Source organism: Cryptotermes secundus, unplaced genomic scaffold (genome assembly GCF_002891405.2).
Source record: "Cryptotermes secundus unplaced genomic scaffold, Csec_1.0 scaffold333, whole genome shotgun sequence".
Lineage (NCBI taxonomy): Eukaryota > Metazoa > Arthropoda > Insecta > Blattodea > Kalotermitidae > Cryptotermes > Cryptotermes secundus.
Genome location: NW_019742965.1, coordinates 101,167 through 127,474, shown reverse-complemented (window position 1 = coordinate 127,474; position 26,308 = coordinate 101,167). Strand labels below are relative to the sequence as shown.

The window sequence follows — 26,308 nt, the reverse complement described above, 5'->3', positions numbered from 1 at the left end:
GACAGTAATTCTAGTGATGGCTAGAAAAATCAATTCATCAGAAATAGTGCTAAATAATATAAAATTCCATTAAAAGTATGTTCATATAAATACAATTTTTAATATAGATAACGTAAATTGATTTATGTTCATAAAACTAAGACGCACTTAAGTCTTCATTTTATGAATGTTCAATTAGCATATGTGAAAAATGAATACTCCCCTTTCATTATGCATAATTAGGGTTTTCTAGACTGAAAACATCCACAGCTGAACCTCAGAACCTCAGCCAACATCTTCCACCAAACAGTACTACGGCAGCTTGAGTTGGATTTATGTGGTGGGGATCATAATATTAACTTGCGACCTATTCATCTATTAACTAGGTTCTAAAGTGTAGCTAAATTTAATTTACCACATATTAATTAATTAAACTGCATACAAATTCCAGTGTCATTTAATGCATTTTACACAAAGTAAACAATTACAGGAAGCCAAAAGTCTGATACAGATATGGTTGTTAAGTGAATCCAAACCTAATGTGAAAGATAAAGTTGTCCCTGAATTTAATCAATTAAGCACTACGTCATGAAGACGTAAGGGGCAAGTGGAGATATACCCCCACTATTCTTGACCTTGGCACTAGATGAAGAAGTCAACTGACACTCCACTTACTTTGTAAAATACAAAATTTACCCCAATTAGTTTAACACTTACATTCATTATTTATTTTTATTCATAAGTTAGGCAGTCTGTTGTGTGTATCACCAATATACATTATACCCATCAATCACAACTTTTCGTTTTCAACACTGATGTTTATTGAAATGTTACCATGCTACATGTTTCAATCTTTCGACAATCATCTGGCATTCCTAAATAATAAGTTGAGTCACTAATTGTTATTAAACTGCTCATGTCACGTATCCATTGGAATTGATCTTGTCATGTAAGTGCAAGAATGCATAGAAGTGTTTATCTGTAAACTAAAAATATATTGAAGAAAGCCATCTTCTGGGATAAACATATCATAACAAATGATAATTATGTATTTCATTACTTGGGTTTTTATGTTCTGTGGTAGGTTTCTGGATCCTGTCTGTTGGTAGTATGGTGATGTTAGTTTTTACTGTTTCCTGATAAGGGGTGTTTGTGATATTACCGTTGATGTAAATTAGAGTCATAAGTACTTAAATGTGCATGTCTATATAATTACTTGTTGAGGTTTGATTTTGTTGCTCCTGTAATGATGTACTGCTTGGTTGTGTTGTTGAGAGTGAACTGTGGTTTTCTTCCAGTGAGTTTAGATGTATGTTAGGTGGGGGAAGGGGGTGGGGTAGCACGGTAACTTTTCAACAAGCATCAATACTGGAAACAAAAAGTTCGGATTGACAGATATGTTTATAATGACATTATTATTTGCTTGAACTCTCACCCTTATGGTCATTCATGTTCCAACAACTCAAGTGTGTGTGTTGCTTTGATTCTGAGTTCTCTGTTAAGATTAGGCCTACATTGAATTCAAAAGTCTATTTCACAGCTATTATTTACTGGCAAACATTTTTCTTCCCTGGTGACAGAATTTTTGCCCTTATTCTTATGGTGTTCATCCCCTTGCACCATTCACAACGATAAGATTCTGATGATGATGTAGTTCTAAATATCTCTTTTTAATTTGTTTTAACCCCAATGAAATAAACCTTTTCCCTTGTAGACAACCCATCTGTTCATCCAAGTAGTCTGCAGGGGTATTCTGTCATTATTTCATAAAATTTATGGTAACTGTCTTAACTTACTCATAACCTACTTTAGAGCACTTGTGTTGTAAAAATGTTGAACTCAAGTCTCTTGTCTTGTAGTATGTCTCATCCTATTACATGTAAAAGGTAAGGTAAAGTTGTCCCTGAGCTTAATTAAGCACTAAGCTATGAAGGCATATGAGGAGTGGACGTATAGAGCCACATTTTCATGACATCAGCACTAGTTGGAGGTGAGTGGTAAGCTTCACACCCCTGGTACCCACTGAATACGAGACTGGGTGGGCCCTACCGGGACTCGAATTCCAACCCCTCCATTATCGTGCCCATAGCCAGTTGCTATACCGGCTCGATCCTTTACGTGTTCTTCAGTTTATTATACATACTGATTATAAAGAGCAAAATCCGTGGCATATTATTTAAATTAGTTCATATCTTTAATTGTAATAATAGTCAGATGATTCAACCCTCAAAATTGCAAGGCAGCTTACACCACCTGACAGCAGTCTTGGTTAAAACTAGCAGTCAGTGAGTGGTGATGTACAACTTTACCATCACACAATATTCTGTTCAGTTTTAGTTTGTCCCTTGGACTGGGGAAAGAGCATAAGCATCACGGAACTTGGACCTCAAATGGGAACATACCCTCATGAATACTGTGTATACACTTGTTCCCTTCAATTTTATACAAAATGGAAGCCAGGTTTATTACAATAATATTGGATGTTCAGCAAATATGACACAATTACAAACGTTTTACACTGGTTGCACAAAAAGGTGTCATTAAAGAATTAAGGGAAACTCATTCACAGTTTGTCAAATGACGATTAGTAGAGATGATCCCCACCATCTTCAAGATAAAAGCTGCCACAAAGCAAGTGAATCATAACCTCCTGATGCTGAACAGTGCTGCCTCATTTTCTCCTTTATCCTTTTATTTTAATTATCACTGTGCACTGTATTTAACATGTGGAACCAGGAATTTGTGGGCTTCTGATATGTGACAGCACCTAGAGAAATTAGGCATCAGTATCGCACTTACTGGAGGGGCAATGACTGTTTTGAAAACTTTACAAGAGATAATTAGTGAATCCCAAGGAGAATCATTTTACATACGTTCCAACTTTAGTAGAGAAGTGTACTCATGTACCTTAATGAGAGATCGCTAACAAAAACACATTCAATATTAATTCTGAAAATAAAAAAAAGAACTACTGGCATTGAAGAAACATGAAGTATTCAGAGAGGTGAAGATGCTCAATACTTGATTCCTGTCACAGACTTGAAGAGCTATTAGAAGATCAAACTGAGAGTATCAGCCGAAGAATGGTACAGGGAATCAGGAAAAGGAAGGAATAACTTTTGAGTGCTACTACCAAAACAATGGAAGACCTTGGTTCCAGAGATTCAAGTTTCAAAGAAAATCTCTCGTCGCAATAAACAGAATAAGAAGTGGCCATCATTGTCTAAAAGAGTGCCTTATTCGATTTAATATCATTAATAGAGAAATGTCAGTGGCGTAGTTGGTTGAGGGGCTATGCTACAAGCTGGAAGGTGTGGGTTCAAGTCCCGATGAGGTCATTGGATTTTTTTCAATTGACCTAATCCGCACTATGGCCCTGGGGTTCACTCAGCCTCTAACAGAAATGAGTAACAGGAATTAATTAAATAATTTTCCTGGGGAGTAAAGCGCGGCCGGCACGTAAGGCTGACAACATTACTGCCATCTTTGAGCCAAGTGTCTAGATAATGTGGGACCCTCAACGTCTCACAACCCTATGGGCCTTCACGGCCCGGTACAAGGATAGCTTTACTTTTTTTTTTTAATACAGTAATGTGTGAATGGGGCAAAGACAAACAAACTAAAACCACATCGTATGGCAGCATAAGTTATTTTGGGAATTTGAGTGCATATGATAGATGGCTTAATGAAATGTAAACATTTCCACCGTATTGTAGGGAAAGCATTCTGCATTGTAAGCTACTGGAAGCCATAATCCCAACAGTGTAATTTATCGACAGCGTTAATATAACTACTTTAAGGATAGTTCAAAGCCCTGTTTTTACACAAGAATAACTAAAGAGTGTTCTAAAACTTTATTTGCTGGCAAGATGGGCTTTTCAGTTTAATGCCACTTGTATCCCTTTAAGCCAAATAAAAAAATGTAAGAATGTTCAGCAATCTTGGTCAAGTTAAAGAGTAGCGTTATGTGCAAAGAAATGGAATCAGTTTCAGAACCTTCTCCAACAGCACATTCTGTATTTTGTTATATGTGTTTTCAATGGTGTTCTGCTCACTGCCAAATGTATGGAAATAATGCCAAAATAAAGCTGTCTCCAGGTGAACTTCATCAGATGTTCTGCACTGTTTTCAAAGGGTAATCCTGTCATATTTTTTTGTAACATACATTTAAAGGTCCTCCTACACACATATCTTGTTATAAATATATTTTATCTCACATCACTGTTTGGTTGCAGTTTATCAACATTTTTATGTAACAAAGAAGTTTCAAAGTAATTCAGGCTGTTAATCTACAATACCAATATACATATAAAAGAGAATGTAGACAATAAATATGTTTGTGCTTAATGTATACTTAGTATACAAATATGGTTTATAAGATAAAATGAAATACATTTCTTCATTTACTTGATTTTCCAGCCACCTCTAGAATTTCTATGGAAATATATTTTTAATTACTATTCTCTTCTTTGGTATACAAATACTTGAATAAAGCCTATTAAATCCACTATCACTGTTCATCAAAGGCCCAGGCTGCTTCCAACAGTTTATTAATAATTCTAATTCTAGCAAGTCTGTTCTATGGTGGTGTTAGACAGCTTCAGTTGCAGGAATGTGGATTGGGTGTTTTGCCTCTGCTCTTGATTAGAAGACATGTGGTAATCTTAGTTATATCCGTTACAATGCGTTGTCAAGAATCCTGCTGATCATCCTGCCTCTGTTCCCTAAGGAGAGTCACTTCCACAACCAGGACAATATCCCAGATTTCATTTAAAAAGTTAGGGGACTCAATGATGGTTAAAATGATCAAAATATACTACTGAATCCTTTCTGTGAATAGAAATAAACTCAGCACAAACAAGAAAAGTCCAAACACTCAAAGGAGAATATCAAGATTCCATTAACTGTCGTGTTGCTATATATAGTGTATAATTTCCATATCAGAATGTCTTAATCTCCTGCTCCTCACCAAAACCCTGCATACTTTAGACCTAGTCCCAGAACTTATCTAACCTGTAACAAATGAGTGGTTAGTATTCATGTTTACCTGGGATCAAGTTTTGACATGGAAACAACTGGCTGTATTCTAGATAATGAGTCATTAGTCTTCTCTAAACCCTCTGGGGAAAATGTATTTTACACTATGCTGCAACAATTTGTTCCATATCCTCTCCAGTTCATCAACCACAATCATCATCCCACTGGATACTACATAACCCACACAACCGAATAATTGTTACTAACCTTTACTATCCAGATTTAAATCTCCCACTATTACAGTTCTGCCAGCTAGATTTAAACTTAATGGTAACAGAATTTATACCGTAAAAATTGCAATTCGTGACCCGCTGAACCAACATCTACCATCATGGGTGTGCAACACATGATACAGTTAAATTCATAAGAATCAATCAAACCCAAACTGAAACCTTGAATATACCATTTTCTTCTGATTTGGATTTAATGGAAAATAACCTGTCTTGTCACAGAATCTGATTTGACACTTATTGAAACTCTCAAAATATTATTGTTTTGTTCTTCAGATTGTTGCAGCTAAGGTGCAAAATATAACAAAATTTGTTAAAAAATTTGGTTGGGGTGAAGGAACAGAGATGCAGTTTCCTGATATATCTGATTGTTTCAGTTTATAACTTAATCACCATTAGAATTAAAAATTAATTAATGAGAAAATGCATTTTCCTTCATGCATTTCCTGAAATTTTAGATAGAAAAAATTAATTTTCAACCTTTCTCACTTGGAATTCAATTCTGGGCCTCGCAAATGGACAGTGAAATACTGAACCTCACCTTCTGGAAAAACAACACTTTGCTCCTAATTATTTTCATTTATATTTGTGTATGTCCATGCTGAGAGACCAGAAATGCATCAAAAACTCAGCTCATTCTCACAAAGAGTACAGCTTACGTACATATAAATTGTGTCCTAATCTGGGGAAATCACATACAAATGATATGGTGATATTCGTAAAAGAAAACTTCAGCATGGACACATGTAATTCAGTATATTAAAGGGTAAACTATGTAAATGAGACCAGTCTCACTGATAACATCAAACAGAATAACACACACTGATACATACAAATTTATCATGCATTCACATACATTTTCACATTAATGAATAATTTGTTCTTAGCTGCTGGAATGTGTTCCTGCCATTTTAAAATGAGGAAAAAACACATCACTTGGATGCAATGTGAGATCAGTGATTCTTGTCATAAGAACTGATCCATCTTTCTACTATAGGGAAAAATGACAAAATATCCAAGTCTATAAAAGTGTTATACCACCGAAACAAATCACTGAAAAATATATAAAGCAAACCAGTTTCCTCCAGCAACTCTTGTTCTGGCAAATGAAATGAATGAAATCCATCTTCTACCTTGGAAAAAACCTGTTATATGTTGCACATCAGTAAAAGCTGGTGAAACCAGTAACAGCAGAATCACACTCCACCATTACTGTCTTCTAATTTCATCATTGATACTGTGGATTCTCCATAAGAAATCTTTTAAGCCTGGAAGGATAGTCTGTCATTACTCCAGTAGCACCCAGCTCAAATGCTTTTCTAAATTCATCATCATCATTCAGGACCCATAAATATGTCTGAAAGAAGAAAAGACACATGGAATTGCTGCTTTAAAAAAGAACAATAAAACAATAACTGCAATGTGATATCTACCACATATACACTATTTTCTCACTTTATGAAGTGGATGCATTCCTTGTTGAGTCATTAATTCAGTGGAAATCATTCTACAATAATTAATAGTAATAATTATAAATATGGTTACCAGCTTTAATATGCACATAAATAAATGGTAAAGGATGATAAATATAATGAACAGTAACTCATTAGAAACAACAATTAAAATGAACACACAGAATAAAATACAAAAGGAATAAATAAATTAAAAGTAAACAAAGTTAAGTTATTCAATATTTACAGACAGTGACATGGTCACTAGAAGCAGTAGAAGGTGTGGAATGTTGGGTACAGTAGCACAGAGAGACAACCATGGAAATATCTATAACAAATATTTATTTATTGCTGTTAGAAGAGTATACAGATGAGCGGGCAAGCAGGCAGAGTGTGCGGTAACCAGTGAGGTGTTGTAGGCCCTGAAAAGGGCCATAACTCAAAGGCAGAGCACACCCAATAAATGCAGGCAAATCTCTGGCTGCAGTGGGCTGGTTCATCTGTCTTCCTTGCATTGGCAGCTGGCTCACTGCAAGCCAGCTAGTCTCCCTTGTGTGAGCAGCTGGGCAACTGCAAGCCTTCCAGTCTTCCTTGAGTCAGCTGATGGGAGCTGCTGCTAGGAGACTCACTGTTGCTGTCTGCACTCCTGATAAGTTGTCTCAATGCAAGCATGGCTGCGACTGACTAGCGTGTCAGAGATCCGCATCTTTATATGCTGTCACTAGTGGTGTCTGACCCAGTGGGCATTGGAGCTGCTGTGGCCCATGCTGATTGACTAGCGCTTGCTTCAATGTGGGAGGCTGCCACATTGGCTTAAGTTCTGATGTTTCTTGAAATTTTTTGGGTGTAGCAAAAATTCATTATTCACCATGAAAAAGGAATACACATTTTTAAATGCAATTAATATCAACTTGACATTTATAAAACAGTTACTTTAGTGTCTTTTTTGTAGCCTTGTGGTTAAGGGGTAAGGCACTGGACTGCTGTCCTCAGGTTCTTGGGTTTTGACTTCCCTGCATGCCTTCCCCATTCCATACTTGAGAAGACCAAAACTTAATATATGTGGGCAATACCAGACATATTATGGTCATGACATCCCATTAAGCTACAGGGTTCCTCTACTGGCCATCATCTCCTTATCACCATATCAGTAACAGCAAAGGGAATTCTAACCTGTGGGTGCCACCACCCCAGAAATAAATTCCTTCACCCTTTGCCAGGCAGAGACAAGAAAGGAATAAGCTGTAACTAGATGTATTTTAAAAATTTATAATCATTTCACAGCCACAAGATCTCTGCACATGGACACAGTGTAATCCAAGTTACAGTGCAACTACCTTCATGTCTATTAGTTCCTGTCACAGTAGGAAAGAGAGGAATTCCAATTCCTCTCATCATCATCATCAGTAATCTGTCAAGACGACAGGTCCACAGTCTCTTTCAAAACAATTCCTCCACTTAATGCGATCTAGAGCTTTCTCCTTCAAATGACAGTATCCTCTTCTGTCCCCAAGGTCATCCAGCATCTTCTTACGTCTTCTTCCTCGTCTTCTTGTCACTTCTATCCGCCCATCTATCTTTCCTTCGATAGCTTCTTTTAGAAGGCAGTTTCTGCGTAAAACATGACCAATCCAATTAGCCTTCCGTTTTCTTATTTCATGTAGGATATTCCTCTGCTCACTGACTCTAATTAACACTTCTTCATTTCTCACATAATCGGTCCAACTGATCTTCTCCATTCTTCTCCAACACCACATTTCGAAACTTTCCAGATGTTTCTGATCTACTGCCCTAAGTGTCCATGTTTCAGCCCCATACAGAGCTATGCTCCAAATGTAGCATTTCACTAGTTTCTTCCTCAAATTTAAGTCCAATTTGCTGGTAAAAAGATTCTTCTTCTTGCTAAATGCAGCTTTTGCCATGGCAATCCTGGATTTAATTTCACAAGTACACCTTCCATCATCTGTTAACAAGCTACCCAAATATTTAAAACATTTCACATTCTCCACTTGTTTTTGGTCTATCTTTATTGTGACTGGGGTTGGTTGTCTCGAAATTTTCATTACTTTTGTTTTCTCCACATTCATTTCCATGCCATAGCACCTTCCGATTTCAATTAGTCTATCAATCATGCCCTGTAGCACAGTTTCTTCCTTAGCCATTAACACAAGGTCATCTGCATATTTCACAGTTTGAATAATTTGCCCTCCTATTTTGAAGTCACCGAGCCCATCCAGAGCTTCCTTGGTAAGGCATTCGCTGTACAAGTTGAACAGAATTGGTGATAAACAGCATCCTTGTCGAACTCCTCTTCCAATCTGCACACTTCCTGTCTCCCCCCTGTCCAGTCGTACTCTAACTTTTCCTCTATTGGAAATCAAAATTCAATCATCCAGGCCATGGCCAGTCACTTTACTGAGCTCTTGTGACAAAGAAACTATAATTCTGAAGCTATACCATCAAGTGTTAAATTCTACTAAAAAGAAGTAACTGCTAAAAACTTACCTGAATGCCTCGTTTACTTAGATGTTCAAAAAGTGATTTCTTCATTAACAGACAGTCCACTGTTCTTGCCAAAAATGAGTGGAATGGAAGAAAGGCTGCATTTGGATTTGTTTTTCTCCTGCTGAAATATAACATAACATACTGCTCCAAATACCACATGTATATTCTTCTCTAAAAATGTTCATTAAAAAAAAAAAAGAGAAAACATCAGTAATACTCAAGGGTTTGATCTGGGAAGAATAAAATGTTACATGCATCCATATACAAGACACAGTAACAGATTTGGCAACATCTTTGCATGTGCTGTACAAGTATCTTTATTTACTTTACTAAATATATCATTGCCGTCCACATTACATCTTCTATTATAACACGTTCTTGGGTCAACGATAATTACATCTGTTGAAGATTAACTAAACAAAGTGACTGCAATCATTTACTGCCTACAATAAATTAGAGGAAGTGGAGGAGGATATGAAGGAAGAGGAGAGAATGAATAAGATGAAGTGGGAGGACAAGGGGATGAAGAAGTAGTGAAGTTAAAGAAGGTACAGAAGCAGAACAAAGAGGAGAACCCCACTACAACAAGTCTGAAGTGAATGGAGGTTGCAAGGGACTGCAGGAAAAAAGAAAATCTTTTCCTATAAAAATAAGAAAGAGTGGACTTTGAACAGACAAAAAGTGATACTTCTAGAAGTAGAAAAAATGTTCTTCTTATTTAAATGAGAGATAGCAGTTTGGTTATGTGGTTTCAAGTGAAATGTATCAGCTGGCAGCACTAGAAAGTGCAGAAGAAATAGAAATCCAAGACTTCAGCACTAGTAGAGGTAGGCTGAGGAAGTTTATAAAGAAAATAATTCACTTGTAAGACAGCAAACAGGTATTGTACAAATGCTTCCCACACAGCATTCAAAGAAAAACCGTTAGCTTCTCAAAACTGTCAATAGACTGAGGAATCAACACTTTTAAATCTTTAAAGCACACCACTAGAACCCACCCTGAGTAATCTGGATCCAGCTTACACCCTCCTACCCTACTTACAATCCATTTCATATTATCCACCCATCAACCAGTCAAGTCTTGACAGAAGGTAGAACTCTTCATAACCACTGCTGTGAGAACTTAAAAAGAGTCCTACAAGTTTTTTTTTTTACTAAAATTCAGTGTGCATGTCTAATCTAACTATGTGTGCTGCATGTCACACCCTTCTCAATGAACTTGGACAATGAGCCAATAAAAGCATGCAATTTATATAATTATTTATTTTAGACATGGAACCACAATCACAAACATGAGAATATCCTAATTAAAGATATTTTAACAAAATTACACAACATATGCAGTACTCTGATCTGAGGTGTGAGTTCTTACCATTATATTTTCATCTGTATATTATGCAAGTATTCAACTGTTAACTTGTTGTACTCAAATAGACTTATTTATTGTGTAGTTTTTTAATTGTTCTCCTTTATATCAATATGTTTCTCTTCCTGAAAATAACCTCATTTTTGTACCTCTTTTGGCTTATTTTGAACTTCACCTATCCTCTGGTATGTAAAAGACAAAAGACCACGACATTTCGGAGACGGGATCTGTCTCCGTCTTCAGGTGGATAGGGAAGGATAAACCTACTCAGTTGGGCCCGTTAGAAAGAGCTAGTCTCAATCACTGGTCCAGTGGTCTTTTGTCTTTTACAGACCAGATGATGGGTGAAGTCCAAAATAAGCCAAAAGAAGTACAGTATACACCATCGTCAGAATCCTTTCAAGTCTAACCTCATTTTTGTTCTTGATAAGAACAGCAACACTTAATTCAGTGAAATTATTCAAAGGCCATGCTCTCTGCTGCTTTGAATATGGTGATACACTATACTGCTGTAGTAATGGAAGCAAAAGTTGAAGTAAACATGTGGTAACTGCAAACTGCCATGGTAACATATCTACCTTAAATAAATTGATGGCAGGAATACTTCCAGATGAGTTTCTTTTAATGGTACAAATGGCAGGAGTCCTGAGTACATTAGAAGCACAAGATACACAACTTGCCGCATGGAAAAGAGCAAATTAACACGTGGGTTCTGGAAAATAAAAATTAATTACTTCTATTAACAGCAGAAATAAAGTTAAGCATTTATTTCCAGAGCTCCTGAAATACATTCTGCATATATGAGTAAATTTACAAAATTCACTGACCCATAGTCTCACAACATACTTCCTACCAGTTTATTAACACACTCATGAGTAAGAATGAGGATTTCTGGAGTCCCATCTGTATTAATTTCACCACAATCAGATCACAGAAAAAACATATAATAACCAACTCCATAGTACAAGGTATTCCTTGAAATACTAATAGCTATTCATCTGATTAAAAAAATTCTTCCTTTATGGATTGCAAAACTGATATTTATGTTCACTATGGTCCACTGCTGTTAAAAGGTTTGGATCACTGAATGTATAAGTTAAGACATGCCGGTCACGGTAGCCAAGCGGTCAAAGGCATGCACTGTCTTCGCTCGCTCGGAAGCCGAGATCGTGGGTTCGAATCTCACTCAGGGCATGGATGTTTGGTGTGCGTTTTTTTGTGTTTGTGTACAGGTAGAGGCCTTGCAACGAGCTGATCACCTGCCCAAGGAGTCCTACCGAATGTCTAAGATATAGTAAACCGAAGTGAAACGGAGAGTTTCATAGAGGTAGGCCTAGGCCCAAATTGGGGCCGTAGTGCCAAAGAAAAAAAAAGGTTAAGACATGTATGCATAGCATAACAATTCTGGGGAATTTGTTCCCTTTAAGGGAAATTACCTTAAAAACTGTTAATATTTATGGGAAAACTGTACTGAATATAAAATGCTGTCTACAGGCAATAACAGAATGAATATGCCAAAATTGATTTACCACACATTTGTGTAATAAGTTGTTTGAAGTGGTTATCATGTAGATATGATAATAACTAGAACAGTTGAACATTCTCATCACATTTAGCATTAGCTAAACTGACAGGATAAAGTTACATAAACCCATGTAAACATAACCAATTATTTATTATGAGCTGTCCTTTACAAGCAAAGTCTCACCCACCATTTGCTGCAAATCTCCAACTCACAAAGTCAAACTGACTCAATATGTACACCAAGTTATGGGCCAGTTGTAAATATAGCAGAGTCACTGGACTCTTCCTTGCTTTGAAACTGTAAACTCCAGAACACTTAAAAGTTTCCAGTCTATAAAGGAGTCTGAAATGAATGACTTGGCCTTGTTCAGTTGTTCTGAACTGGTGTGGTATGAGCTTTTTCTCATACTTTGGGTTTGCCTTCAATACGATGAATGATGTTAAAAATTCATTTCACACTATCTTTTTACTTTGAACTTCGATGAGTCATCAACTTTACACAGACATATTGCTTCAAAGTTCCTATTCAAATCTAAGCACTTTCATTCAGTGCCATAATTAGGGCACAGCATACACAAAGAAACTTCCAGCTCTCATTCATTAGTCAAGCAAAACAATACAAAATGAAACAAGTTACTGCACTGAAGAGCAAAGAAAACATGTGAAAGGCCTGCCTAAAATTTGAAGGGGACTTAAGCTTGAAATCAAGTCATGTTAAACGCGATTCTAAAAATATAATCCTCTACTCTGGCTATATAACTTTTTTAGAAGTCATCCAGTGGTTTCTGATAGTGTATTAAAAACATTGTGCACACATGTGCTAAGCATTTTAGCCTCAATTGTACTGAATATCAGATTCTGGAATGTGGAGTTTTCTCTACCAGACAAGGGACAGGCAAGTTTAATGTGGTTCAACAGCACGTTTAGCACCAGCTACAAACTGCTAGGAAACTAAACCTGTAAAGTACAGTTGATGCAGAACATTGTGGAAAAGAATTTTCTGCCGGCTAGGAATTGCTTGTTATGATAGAAGAACTGGAAAAATGCTATCACTTGATGTAAGATTTTTCCAGATACATAACATTAAAAAACTGTTAGTTTCAGTGATTTATCTTGCTATAATACAGTTATTGTTCCAGCAAAATTACAATGTGGTAGAAGTATACACTAAAGGTGATTAATTATGCGCAGAAATAGACACTCAGTTTTGTAATTAATAATTTATAGCATGTGTTCATCTTCCCATTTAGGTGGAAGCATTTAAAATAAAGTAGGCATCATAATTTCTTCTCAGAACTCCTTATTACACTGAAAAGTTGCCACAAAGAGTCCCAGTAATACGAAGTAGCATTTGGCTAGGGCATGTGGCACCTCCGAATCACTAACTAGAATGCAGTCAGAAGTTGTACTAGTGGAAATTACACACCCAAACTAAAAATGAATCACTAAACTGAATTATTTGATCACAGTTCTTGTGTCACACCACACATATGTATAATGAAGCATATGGAGGAAAGTATGCAACACAAGTCCTTCCCACTTTTTACTATAAACATGAAGACTCAACTATTCATTTCTGAGGTACTTACTTCAGCATAACATTTCCTAGTAACTATGTCATTGAAATTTCCCCACACTGTATATTCTTCACGGTTGTATTTGGTAATAAGATTGGAAACTTTCTTAATTAGCAAGTCATTATCAACTTTAATATCTATGTTGATGGGAACCTCTGGAAATTTTTTAAAAACATCTTCCAATAGGGTGAACCTTCGTTCCTCTGGTTTTCCTGAACCAACAAATGTTTTACCTGCAGAAAGACAGTAAACATATTTATATTTATTCAAACAAATATCTGAAAGACTTTCTATATTGCTACTGGAAACTTGTAAACATAACACTTATGTCAATATGAAAGATACACAGTGTCTAAATTATCTTCCAAAGAAGATTCTTCATGTTGGAAAGCAAGATTTTTAAACACTAAAACTGTGAAGCAAGTTTATGTGTTATGCATCAGCCCAATTATACTTCCCATGGCTCACAATGTTTTAACTCCCATTACTGTACACGGTGTTATCTCCAGTGTCAAAATGCCATATTGGAACAATGTGTGTTCATGTATAATACCTATGCAAAAAGTGGTTCTGTAAGATGATACTAGTGTCCACTTTGTAATTACTGATTTTATACCTTTACAGTGATTCAGTGATGACATTAATCCTGTTTCTGGGTGATGACACCATGTTGCCAATATTTCAGAGGAACATGGTGCCCCCATCTTCGGGGTCAAAATGACTGATGTAAAGATGCAGTCAAGTAATACAAAGTGATAGAATAGTGGTCACTAAAAACAATAGGGAAAGTCAGAGGAGATAGAACACTGTTCAGGCCAACAGGATTAGTGACCATGGAATAATGAAAAAATATCCCTTAGGGCTTTTAAGCTTTCTCACTATCCAATTTTCATCGTTCCTATTGACCCAGACAAAGCCAACATGGTTCCCTGACCTCAACCCATTTGGAGAAATGCAAAGCAAAATGCTTACAGATATAGTTCTCACACAGCTGAACGACCACAGGAAAACATTCAAAGGGAAACTTTCAATGCATGAATTTAAACTTTTTATGGAGGTACCAGGAATTAGTATGGAACAACAGGTTATCTTACATTTGGTTTCAATACTCTGCACATCATAAAGATATACCATCATGATCAGACCTTTTTTAAAACAAAACATTCATCTCTCTACATTGCATACAACTTTTACCAGTCAGTACCCATTGTATTCCTGAATTACATATCATTTAAAATGTGAGAACACTGTGACATGACTAAATTACAGAATGAATGAAAGGTCCCAAATTATGGTACAGTAAATAATGAAACTCAACATATATACAGTAAACTCCCAGCTATCCGATATCAAAAAATCTGGAATTTTCACACAACCAGCAAAAATGTCAAATAAGATTTACAATTTTCATGAAGTTATTCAAAACTAAATTTGTAATGTGCATACATCCACCCCTCAAGTGGAAGTTCTCCCAGTAGCCACTAGCGGTACTACCTCACACAGTAAGGTGCCAGTACAGTGGGAGCTAGATGAATTTGTGACTGACTGCACAGTATCTGAAATCTTTCTCCAATCAAACCACTATGTGGCCTAGGAAAACTCTCACGCAAGAGATAAAGTAAAAACCATGCTGTTTTGAATTAGTACTGGGATTCCAGAATATTTTTCTCATGAAACCAGCATACCCGATTCCCAGTATGTTCCAGATAATGGGGAATTCACCCTATAAGAATGGTAATGAAATTTGGCAATATCTTCATAATTTACTCTTAAAGTGAAGAGTAGCTTTATCATAAAAAATGTAAGTTAATTTATTTTGGATACCTTCATTTAAATATTTACTAAATACAGAGAATTTTCAACTTTGCTGTCCAGTTCACGGCTCTGCACTTCACTGCAACTTGTGCACCTCCGTCTGTGAGGTGCATACAAATTCTGCCCAAGAAATCAGCATACCTGATGGCCAATAACGGTTGGGATGAAGGGAAATAATTAACTTGTGGGCCACTTGATAGCATTATGCTTCACAGTGAGTGGTGCGGTTCATGTGTGGGAGTTTGGTTATGATTTGTCAGCAGTTCTCAGTTCCATGAGCCATTTGATCTCAGCTACAGTTAGTGAGCAGTGTAGTACGTGATGGTATGGTATACTTTAGAGCAATGTGTATTTCTGTATGACACCTGTGTGAAATATGGATCTGCTGGAAAGTGTCGGCAAATATTTCAAAGGAAATTTTGTGATGAAAAAATTCCCAACAAACAATTCACAATTTGGTGAATAAACTAAGAACAATGGGACCCTTAACAGACAAGAATCAAAAACATAAACATCAAGTGCTTACTGAGAAGTTACATAACATATGGGCCAGACTTAAACATATGCCTAGAAAATCACTGAAACATCTAGCTTAAGAGACTGAAGCATCAAAGTTTAGCACAAGAAGAGCAACACAATTGCTGAAGCTTACAACCTATAAAACAACAGTAATCTACACCCTGCAGTCATGCGATCCAGCTAGCATGGTTCATTTCTGCATTTGCTTACTACAGTCTGTCACTGAAGATGAGATTGATCCCGAACTGACGTTCTTTTCTGATGAAGCATGGGTTCTCTTGCAGGGATACATAAATGCACAAAATAACTGCTACTGGTGTACAAAGAATCCACATCTAACCCATGAAGTCCTGCTCCATCCAGTGAAAGTTTGTCTGGTGTGCTGTTAAGTGCAAGGATTGTTGAACCTGTGTTTTTTAACGAAACAATTAATTATGAAAGATATCTACATGTAGAAGGACAGCATTTTCAACCCCTCCTGTGATCTGTAAATTGAAAACTACTTCATTCCGAATGTTATCAGCCGTCAGGCATACTGATTCATCAACAAAATTAGTATGTGCCTTGCAATAAGTGGCGCCCCAGTCACTGTAAAGAACAGAGCCATGGAACCGGTCAAGAAAGTAAAGATCCTCCATATATTTCTTTACTTGTGTATCTATTTAAAGTGCATCATTTGTGAAGAGATTTAAAATATCCAGGTACTACAGGGTTGGCAGCTGGATTGTTACTCAGGCATAACTGTACTATAATACCCAACCAGCTGGAATACACTTCTGTGCCACTGCAGTAATGCCATGTATGACCTGTAAAGTTTAAATTCTATGTACCATTCGCTTGGCTTCTATGAACTTTCAAAGTTCAAAACTTATCAAAACAAAAAAGTAAATTACAGTACATCTGAAATAATCAGAGTGTTACCATTACCAGGATCAAAGTCAAGAGGAAGTTCAGGCTTTAGAAGAGGCATATCATTATAGTTAAGCTGTGAAATATCAGAATCAGAACCAGTGCTCCTCATTAGATTGTGATCATGAGAAACGACAACATGTCCATCTCTTGTTATATGGCAGTCAAGTTCCAGCATATCTGTTCCAAGCTCTAGAGCACTGAAACAAAAACAAAATGCTTATTAAATTCTGTAAGTTACAGTAGACAACCTTTAACAATTGGATTTAAATCTCCACCTAACAAAGCATTGGCTGCCAGATTGAAACTTTGGTTGCAATGGGATTTATACCCTAGACTTGCAGAAGAAGCCACAGCTGTAAGATACATGGATGCTTAAGGTTAACAAATGAGTGAGGAAATACACGCTCAGTGTGATGATAAAGGTTAACCACAACATGAGTGAGGAAATGCAAGCTCAGTGTAACCACAGAGATATTTTAAATTCACAACTACCATCCTAAGAATGATTAATTGTAATATAAAAGGCTCAAATTAAATCGACTGCACATCATGGGTACTGTAAAAGAAACTGACATGTGACAGAGGATGATGTTTACACACCCTTCTGAACTCTTCTACATTGAAAAGCATTTATAAGATAATGTATTGGTAACAAACTTGAAACAACATACCGCTGAAATGCTATCATGGTATTTTCATAGTTTTCTCCAGCTCCTGCAAAAATAAAAACGCAAATTACTAACTGAAATTGCAGATGGATTGTTTTATACTTTGTTTGCATGCCTTCATCCTTAACATTGTTCTGTGCAATTTTAATAACTGCCTTACATCGCCAACACTCTTAATGCTGCGATCTTGAGATGATCTGCTGCAATACATGTTTCCATGTCATGTTCTGCAATATTTACATTCATAACCATAACAGACTCACCACCCCGGTGACTTATGTGGCGACATTTAAATTTTAGCTGTTTTCTTTTGTGTATGAAGTTAGGATATTTGAAAAAGAGAACTGATGTGAGGACGTAACCCCCTAATATTGCAAAGAACATCATTATCACAATGCTGCACATAAATATTCCGTGTTTTAACCGCTTTCTAATTTCCTGCCCTCTTCTTGCGCCTACAGCGCCTACAGTTGTCCTCAGCGCATATGTCAACCATATTCCATATCCAAGGGCACGAGCACAGATACGAGCGATACGAGAGGGCGTGAGCGGTTATTAGCAGTTATGAGATGAGCGAGGTAAGCGAGTAAGCGAGTGCCGAAGTCGAATTGAATGAGATTTTGCGCATGCGTACGATTTCTTCCAGAAAAAAGAAAGATTTACAAGAAGAAAGAAGCGCGTTCGGCCACAGGTATGTTTTTTTGTAAATGCTTATTTCTTTTACTGGAATAAATTATAGTGTATTTCGAATGATAACATTTGCTATAGAAATACAATTTTTAATCAGATCGATATTTGTGGTCACTTCTGATACGCCAGACATCAGCGCTCCCACTTGGTCGGGCGGTGGCGGTGGTAGTGTACGAAAAGTCAGTGGCAAGGAATTCGGAGTGGTACAAGCAATTAAAAGTAAATATTAGTCTATTTAAATAGTAAATGTAAAACAGAAAAGTATAAGTGGGTTGCTGTAATGTGTATGTGTAATATGCATTTCTTTTGTTCATATTTAGTTACGTAGTTTTAAGATTAAAGCAAGCCGGCGACTGAAAGACAAAGAAATTGGATTTGCTGTCAAAACCTAACCTAGCTAAGAAATTACTGATGCCATTGACACTGTCGATTAATTTCACATAATAGAGATAGGAAAACCACATCTTTGCCTTTTTCAGATTTACGTGCTGGTAAGGTATAAGACATGAGTTCAGAAATGACTAATGAAGCACCTCAGCAGGAAGCAATGGAGGTGGACATTGATGGAGACCGGACTGAATTGAAACAGGAACCAGAAGATACTACAATGAACGGCGACGAAAAAGTTAATGGGGAAGAGCAAGGAGCAGCAAAATCTGGGATTTTTAAAGTAAAAGTTAGTGGTCTCCCAAGGTTTTATCCATTAGGGGTAAGTACAGTCGAAGTAATTATAGATTTATTTCAGTCTTTGTGGTACTGTGGAGGATTTTTGGTATCTGTGAAGTCCTTAGCCCTCCTTACAAAACCAGGTGTTACTGCACATTTTAATATTATAAATGCTTTAAATGTATATCCATAATTATGCAGTTTATGAAGATATTGATTTTTCTCATGTCTGACACACAGTCATGACAGTATTAATATTTTTCTATAAAAAATCTAAAAAGAAAATGCCGAGGTCAAGAAAGTGTAGATCTATACATCCACTCCCCCATATGCTTCATGGCATAGTGCTTAATTAGTTAAGCAGAGAAACAACTTTATCTTCGCATATATGAGAAAGGCTGGAATTGTGTAATGTGTTGGGAGTCAAAATCACATTTAGCTAGAAGGATGGAGGTTATGTTGCATGTATGTATCACAGTAAATAACAATGTGGAAGGGTGTTGGGGACATATAAGGAACATGTTACTTTTAAAATTAAACTCATGAATCTGAATGGTTCTCTGGCACAGTATTTGCTGGATAACTGAGTAAACTGCATTTGTTAAGATATTAGTCCCATTTACTGCATTGGCTACAGGAAGAGCTCTCATAAATAAATGAGTGCAACAGTTCTTATTAAAATGTTCCCCTTAAATTTTTGTGTCATGATTCTTAGTTTGTAAGTATTGTTAATGTACGTGGGTAGGCTGAAAAGTAATGCACACATGCTTATAGAGCGCGAACAAAAACAAATAGCAAGATCGGGCAAAAAGTACATTAAAGTACAATTCTTAAGTTTCAAAAGCATATATTTATTTTTCGACATAGTCACCGTTAAGGCTAACACATTTCTCCCAACGTGTAACAAGTTTTTTCATTCCGTCACTGAAAAATTCTTCTGACTTTTCTCAAATCCAGGACTTGATAGCTGCCTTCACCTCATCGTCCAAGGTGTAATGATTACCCTTGAGGTCTCTCTTGAGTAGAGGGAAAAAATAAAAATTGCAAGGCGCAAGATCGGGGGAATAAGGAGGGTGTGGAATCGGTTCAAACTTCAGGTTTCGCAGAGCCTCTTCAGTTGTGCACGAGATGTGTGGACGAGCGTTGTCATGTTGCAAGATTATTGGCGCCAGGCTGCCTCTAACATGACAAACTCAACGCCGGAGGTGTTTTAGAGTCTGTATGTACTGTGAAGAATGTACCGTTTCCCCTCGTTCCAGAAAATCGGTCACATAAACTCGATGAGCATCTCAAAACACAGTCAAAAGAAGTTTTTTGGCGGATGGTTGTGTTTTGAACTTTTTCACCTGAGGAGAAGACGGATGTCGATATTCAGCGCTCTGTCTTTTCTCTTCCGGGTCGTAACGATGGACCCATGACTCGTCCCCTGTCACAATATTCAAAAGAAAGTTGTCTCCTTCATCATGGTAGCGCTGCAAAAGTTGCTTGCAGCATTCCAATCGACGCTGTTTGTTCTCGTCTGTGAGACGGCATGGTACCCATCGTGCACAGATTTTACGGTATCCCAATTGTTCAATAATGAAGCCGACATGTTCCTTGGATATTCTAACATGGTTTGCGATACGCTTTTGAGTGATTCGCCGGTCATTTTGAATCAAATCGTTGAGTTTGCGATGATTATTGTCTGTGGCAGTGATCGGATGTCCACTGCGTGTTTCATCAACAATTATGGCTTTTCCAGGCTAGCAACTACAAAATTTTATTACCCATCGATTTACAGTAGACCTATCAAAAGCATCGTCACCATAAACAGCCTTTAAACGATGATGAATCTCAGTAGGAGTCACTTTTTCAGCAGTTAAAAATTCGATAACAGCACAGAGTTTAACTCGCGTTGACATAGCACTGGAACACATCTCCATACTTTCCGCTTCTCGAAATACACTGGATGAACGCAACGACCTCAAACCTGCGGATGCGTATTGAGGGGGAATGTTACTTCCACATGCCACCTGGTGCGCTTCTGAAGGTCATTTCGTTCGCGCTTTACAAGCATGTGTGCATTACTTTTCAGCCTACCTACATAAAACAGGAAGTTAACATAGGATAGAATGTCATTGTTAAAGAATCATTTGTATGCTCTTGTTATCCATTGTAAGGCCACCGTTGTTGTATTCTCATAAATGGATTAATGTAAGGTGCCATACGTCACGGGAAAAATAGAGGACCTCTGTTTTTAAGATTGTCTTTTGGGATACCTGTTTTACCTGTGAGGTAGCAGACTGAGTGGACTCCAGAGCTGGGCAGGACATGGTGGTAAAGAAATCATATCCTAGCAGATATTGGTTCCTATTCATTCAGTCCATAGGTAATCACTTTACTAACTGAGCTATTTTATGTTCAGTGTTTCGTTATATTCAGTACTTTGTACAGATTTTTAGCTCCTCCACAGTGTCCAGACTGGCTCTCTGGCTCACGCAGCCTCTTCTCATTCATTTATTCACATTCCATAAGATCTTTTCAAGGTCGAAAAACAACCAGTTGGATATAGAAATCGTCAAGTAGCTTAATCACATCTTGATTATCAATCAAGTAGCTGTCAAAAAACAATAAATAATAGATAAGGTTTCCATTAGTCATAAAAGAATTAATCTTAAAAACAGTAAAAACATTGACAGGTTTAGAATAAAAAATTCAGTCAAAATATTATGTACAAATCTTGCTTATACATTGAAGCAATTATCTAAAAACCAGTTTATAATACAAGAATAGTTTAGAATGTTAATATAACATTTGAGAGCCTAGCAATACCATATGGAGACCTTTAAAGTATAGCCGAGTGGCCGTGCGACACCGTATGGGTACGCGCAGTCCAAGCGTCTGCACAGTGTTTTAAAATCTAATTTAAAGATAGAAATTCTTGTTCTACTTACATTATTTTTGGGCACCCGCTTTATAAGTAGACAGTCTTCCCTCCTGCGTCATCTAACTGAATGCAGAGTCCGACGTCAAAATTCATGCACTTTGTCCAGATGTAATTCCATTTCCCACGCGAAAAGCACACACGACACCTCAGTCTCGTATTAGAGGAAGTAGGCCAGTGATGTCGAGTTGCCTCCTCTAATCGTAACACTTATAAAACATCGCAATTTCAACTATCCACCATGGCGTCATTTCACATGTAAGAAGCCGAAATGGAGAGGCCGCTGATAAATGACACCGATTCAGAATGCGGTACAGAGGACTCTGAAAGTGGCGAGGAAGCAAGGAGGCATTGCGGGGATATTCCAAGAACAGTACCTCTGTGTGGCTAGTCCGAGATATAAACAGGCAAAGTTTCTGAAGGACAAAGTACGATAAGACTTTGCCCACACTTGTGCATACAGAAAGGTTCCAGCTGACTGTAGAATGTGCAATACAAACATAAACTTCCTCCCCTTTTGCCAGATAAGACATAGTAAGACAGTATGTCAGCAGCATGCATTTATACTGCAGAAACGTTTTGTGCAGAAACTGTATACATATTTGTGGACAGACACTCAAAATTGGGAAAAAAAAAGTTTTTGNAAAATTTTGGAATCCGTAACAATTTTTACAGATTTTAAAATCTGTAAATTACAATATCTGATTCTATATTCTTTCTAGATAAAAGCAGCGTTTATTTCGTTCGTTTATCACAAAAATTATAGAAATCACAGCATTTTCAGTAACATGCTTGCAATTTTTAATACTCTACAATGGTGGACATTTAAATTAACTCCACCCTGCTGCCATTACGGGAATTTAAATGGCCCGTCTCTTGAAGGTTAATTAATGATAATAGTTGTAACTAAACATTGACAGTATAAGATAACAAATTGAGTATAATTGGTAATAAGAAATGCAAGTAATAATATGTACAATTTAAAAAGGCTTAATCACATAAAACCTGTTTTGTCAGATAGTTAAGTTTCATACTAAAAAAACTTTAATCCAACTACCATATTGCCATAATTATATATTATAACCATAAAACATCATCTCATAAAAAATTCATCCAATGTATAAAAAGAATTAAAGTACAAAAGTTCCTTTAATTTGTCTTTAAACTGTTTTATATCCTTTGAAATTAGCTTGAGTGAGTTGGGAAGTGCATTATAAATCCTTACCGCCATATGATACACCCCATTTCCATATATCGCCAAATTTACTTGGGTCATGTGTATGTCCATAATGTGTCTGGTATTAATTTCATAGTGAGCTTTGTTTGTATCAAATATTTCTCTGTTTTTTACAATAAACATCATCAAGGAGTATATGTATTGTGATCTTAATGGAAATATATACATATCTTTAATATGTTCTCTACACCAATCTCTAAAACCACATCCTTTCATTATTCTTACAGCTCTGTTTTGTAGCTTGAATACTCTTTCAGCATGAGACGAGTTACCCCAGAACATTATACCGTAGGACATGACAGAATGGAAATGTGAGAAGTAAACACTTCTTGATGTTTTCATGGAGACTGTTTGTTTTACATTTCTTATTATATAGCAGGCTTTGTTCAGTTTCTTTATTATGTCTTGTATATGACCATCCCAAGTTATGTCATTTTGGATTTTCAGGCCAAGAAATTTAGTGTAATTAGCACATGTTATAGTAGCACCAAGTTCTCCCAAATCCCTATCACACCTAGTTCTTGCAGTGAAGTTTATGTAGTGTATTTTTATTATATTGAGAGACATTAAATTCTTTTTAAACCAATCATCCAAAATCCTGTGTACTTCATTTATTTTAGTTTTGAATTTTATTGTATTTGCGTGAGAAATTAACACACAGGCATCATCAGCAAAAAGTAGGGTGTACGCATCACCTCCAATAGCTTTGGTAAATCATTAATATATATTATGAACAGCAGTGGTCCAAGAATGGATCCTTGTGGGACACCACTGGTTATTTTATCCCACCTTGAGTTTACTTTGCTCCTGTCTAGTCCATTAAAAATTTCAGTTCTCTGTTTTCTATTTAAAAGATATGATGCAAATAGATTATATTGTTTATCCTTTATTCCATAGTACCTTAATTTGTTTAATAATATTTCATGGCTAACACAATCAAAAGCCTTTTCTAAGTCACAAAAAATTCCACTCCAGTGGGTACTGGGAGCAATTTCCTCAGGGATAAAGGTACCGGGGCGTGAAGCTGATCGCTTCCATCTGGTGCTGAGGTCAAGAATTGTGGCGCTATACCTCCATTCCCCCATGTGTGTTCATGGCATAGTGCTTAATTAATTAACTTAGTTGTGCAGTAATCCATCTGACCTGTATGCAGGGAGTACTCACTTTGCATATTTGTTGTAGAGGTAACTATACTGAGGTTTTTTGTTGTGTTACTTAGTTTCGTGAGATAAATGGATTACAGTACCTTTCAGTAGGTCACAGGTGTCACATATATCTCCAAATTCTATTTCATTGTACCTCTGGGTTTGCTGTAGCATTGCTAGAAAACTTTGGAAACAGTCCATAAATAACATTCTTAATACAGGAATTCAAAAAATTGGTCAAAGAGGAGCTTGGTTTGGCGCTGAGCTACATTCGATCACCTAAAAGAGGCAATCCATGGCTCCATTTGACATTTGGAACTGCTGAGGAACAGCAGAAAGCAATGAAGGTCCTTCACAAATACACATGGAGAAAGAAAACTTTAACTTGCAGTGTAAGTATATCTATTTTCTTTTGGGGTTTGGTTACCCCATCTTTGATTTTCTGAGTTCGTTCAGTATTGGACTTTATGCTGTTAGAGTGATCTTTCCATTTCCTTCTAGACTTTCCATATCTTGCTCTCCTCGTGTGGAAGCTACCTCAGGAATTCTGTTGTCTTTTATACCCTGTATATGTTATCTCTCATTTAACCTATCATTTTGTAGTCATTAACTATGTTTGTAATTTGCAGTCTGTTTATTTCATAATTATGTAAATGGTCTCTTTACAAGTTTGAAAGGACAAGCTTGGGCAGGCAACATCGTTAACAGTTTATTATTTGAGTATGTAAATATACCTTATGTGAATGTTTAAAGTTAAATTTGACATAAGTAGTATTTATATTCTCATTTGACCACAAGTTCTGACAGCTAGGGACTGTATTATTCCTCAAGGGTGCATAGATTCTCTTTGAGACTACAGGTCTGTGGTCTTCTAAGTGGCACAGTGCCATGGCCTTGCAACCATATTGAAATTATGATAGGCTAGGCCAAAGACATAATATGTAACATCAACAAATAAATCTATTGGTGTTATGTAATGTTTTTGTAATACTTTTCACTGTGTCCACATGTTGATTTGGTAATAGGACACAGTTCTGTTATTTAAGATTGTGATCTTCTTAATTGTGATGCCACATAGTTTTGTTTACATGTACAGGTGTTTTGGAGGAACATGCTGCCTCCATGTTCAAGGTTGAAAGGTATAAGTTTAGAAATAGGCTTAGTTATATAGAGAAGTTAAGGGAGGATGGTCACGAGACCCAGGAAGAGGACATGAAGGAATCTGCTTCTGTCTTGTGGGGTTAAACTGACAAAAATGGACTTAAAATGGCCCTTATGAGGAGCATGCTAGTTTATTGTCAAGGTGGGAACTTGAATAGTGGGACAGAATTGGCCCTTTTCAGGGTCACAGTTTTTTCACACAGGTGAGATATTTGAAATTGAGAAGGGGAAGATAATGTTCCTTTTCAAGGCCCCAGTGGATAGAAAACGGCGAAACCGTCCTTTTTGTTCCATGAAGGCACCAGGTAGAGGAGCATCATTTATGAGGAAGTAACTGGTTTGCTCTTGGAAAGGATTTTCCTTTCCTTCATGGAGTGGATGAGGTGTCTCCATGATATACTTAGAGAGAATGTCTTCTCTACTGATATTGTTGGGGTGGAGCTTGATCTGTCACTTTCTCCAAGAGCTGACCTTTGTGCCTGGGCTTCTTAGCCAGATGTTGATGTTCTTCAGCAGGATATGATGACCCAGGTCAGTACTGTGATCTGCTGTTTAGAAGTCAGCCACAGTGTCTGAGTGATAGAGCGGATTTGATTCAACACATTAGTCATGTCCATGATTTATTTTATCCGTCTTCTAGTGCATACATTTATTTATCCCCTCCTTTCACTCTCACTACATGTTTCGGCACCAATGTGCCATCTTCAGGTGCTGATCCAATCCACGACAAACTAATTCATTGCATGCCTTGTCTTTACATACTAAAATAACTAAAATATATATTTATCATATATACTGACAAATGTCAAGTGTTAAAATACTAAAACTGTACAGCATATTTCTTTCCTACGTCGTGTTTCATTACGCGAGTCACGTCTATCATCCTCTGTTGGAGCACTCTCTC

The 26,308-nt window shown here is 36.9% G+C and overlaps 2 protein-coding genes across 7 annotated transcripts in view; one reads left to right on the top strand and one right to left on the bottom strand.

Annotated features, from left to right (window-relative positions):
- The window catches only part of LOC111873443 (tRNA (uracil-5-)-methyltransferase homolog A), a 172,754-nt gene that overhangs the window by 125,550 nt on the left and 20,896 nt on the right, over positions 1 to 26,308 (top strand). The window contains exons 1-4 of one of the 4 annotated variants that reach the window (XM_023868166.2): positions 18,206 to 18,273; positions 18,370 to 18,491; positions 18,752 to 18,981; positions 24,465 to 24,635. In XM_023868166.2, the coding sequence (XP_023723934.1) occupies positions 18,778 to 18,981; positions 24,465 to 24,635 (375 nt within the window). In that variant the 5' untranslated portion in view covers positions 18,206 to 18,273; positions 18,370 to 18,491; positions 18,752 to 18,777. The other 3 variants (XM_023868168.2, XM_023868169.2, XM_023868167.2) reach the window with 3 other exon arrangements.
- LOC111873447 (lysophospholipase D GDPD1) lies at positions 5,165 to 18,092 on the bottom strand. Of its 3 annotated transcripts, none has more exons than XM_023868180.2 (7): positions 18,007 to 18,092; positions 17,586 to 17,628; positions 16,930 to 17,111; positions 13,681 to 13,901; positions 11,146 to 11,279; positions 9,203 to 9,323; positions 5,165 to 6,603 (listed from the first exon to the last, which is right to left on the bottom strand). In XM_023868180.2, the coding sequence occupies exons 2-7, from the start codon at positions 17,600 to 17,602 to the stop codon at positions 6,475 to 6,477; spliced, it is 804 nt and encodes a 267-aa protein (XP_023723948.1). In that variant the 5' UTR covers positions 17,603 to 17,628; positions 18,007 to 18,092; the 3' UTR covers positions 5,165 to 6,474. The 3 variants fall into 3 exon arrangements, with proteins under 3 accessions (XP_023723948.1, XP_023723946.1, XP_023723947.1); XM_023868178.2 differs by lacking the exon at positions 18,007 to 18,092 and adding an exon at positions 17,846 to 18,005 and having other exon boundaries at positions 9,203 to 9,320; XM_023868179.2 differs by lacking the exon at positions 18,007 to 18,092 and adding an exon at positions 17,743 to 17,835.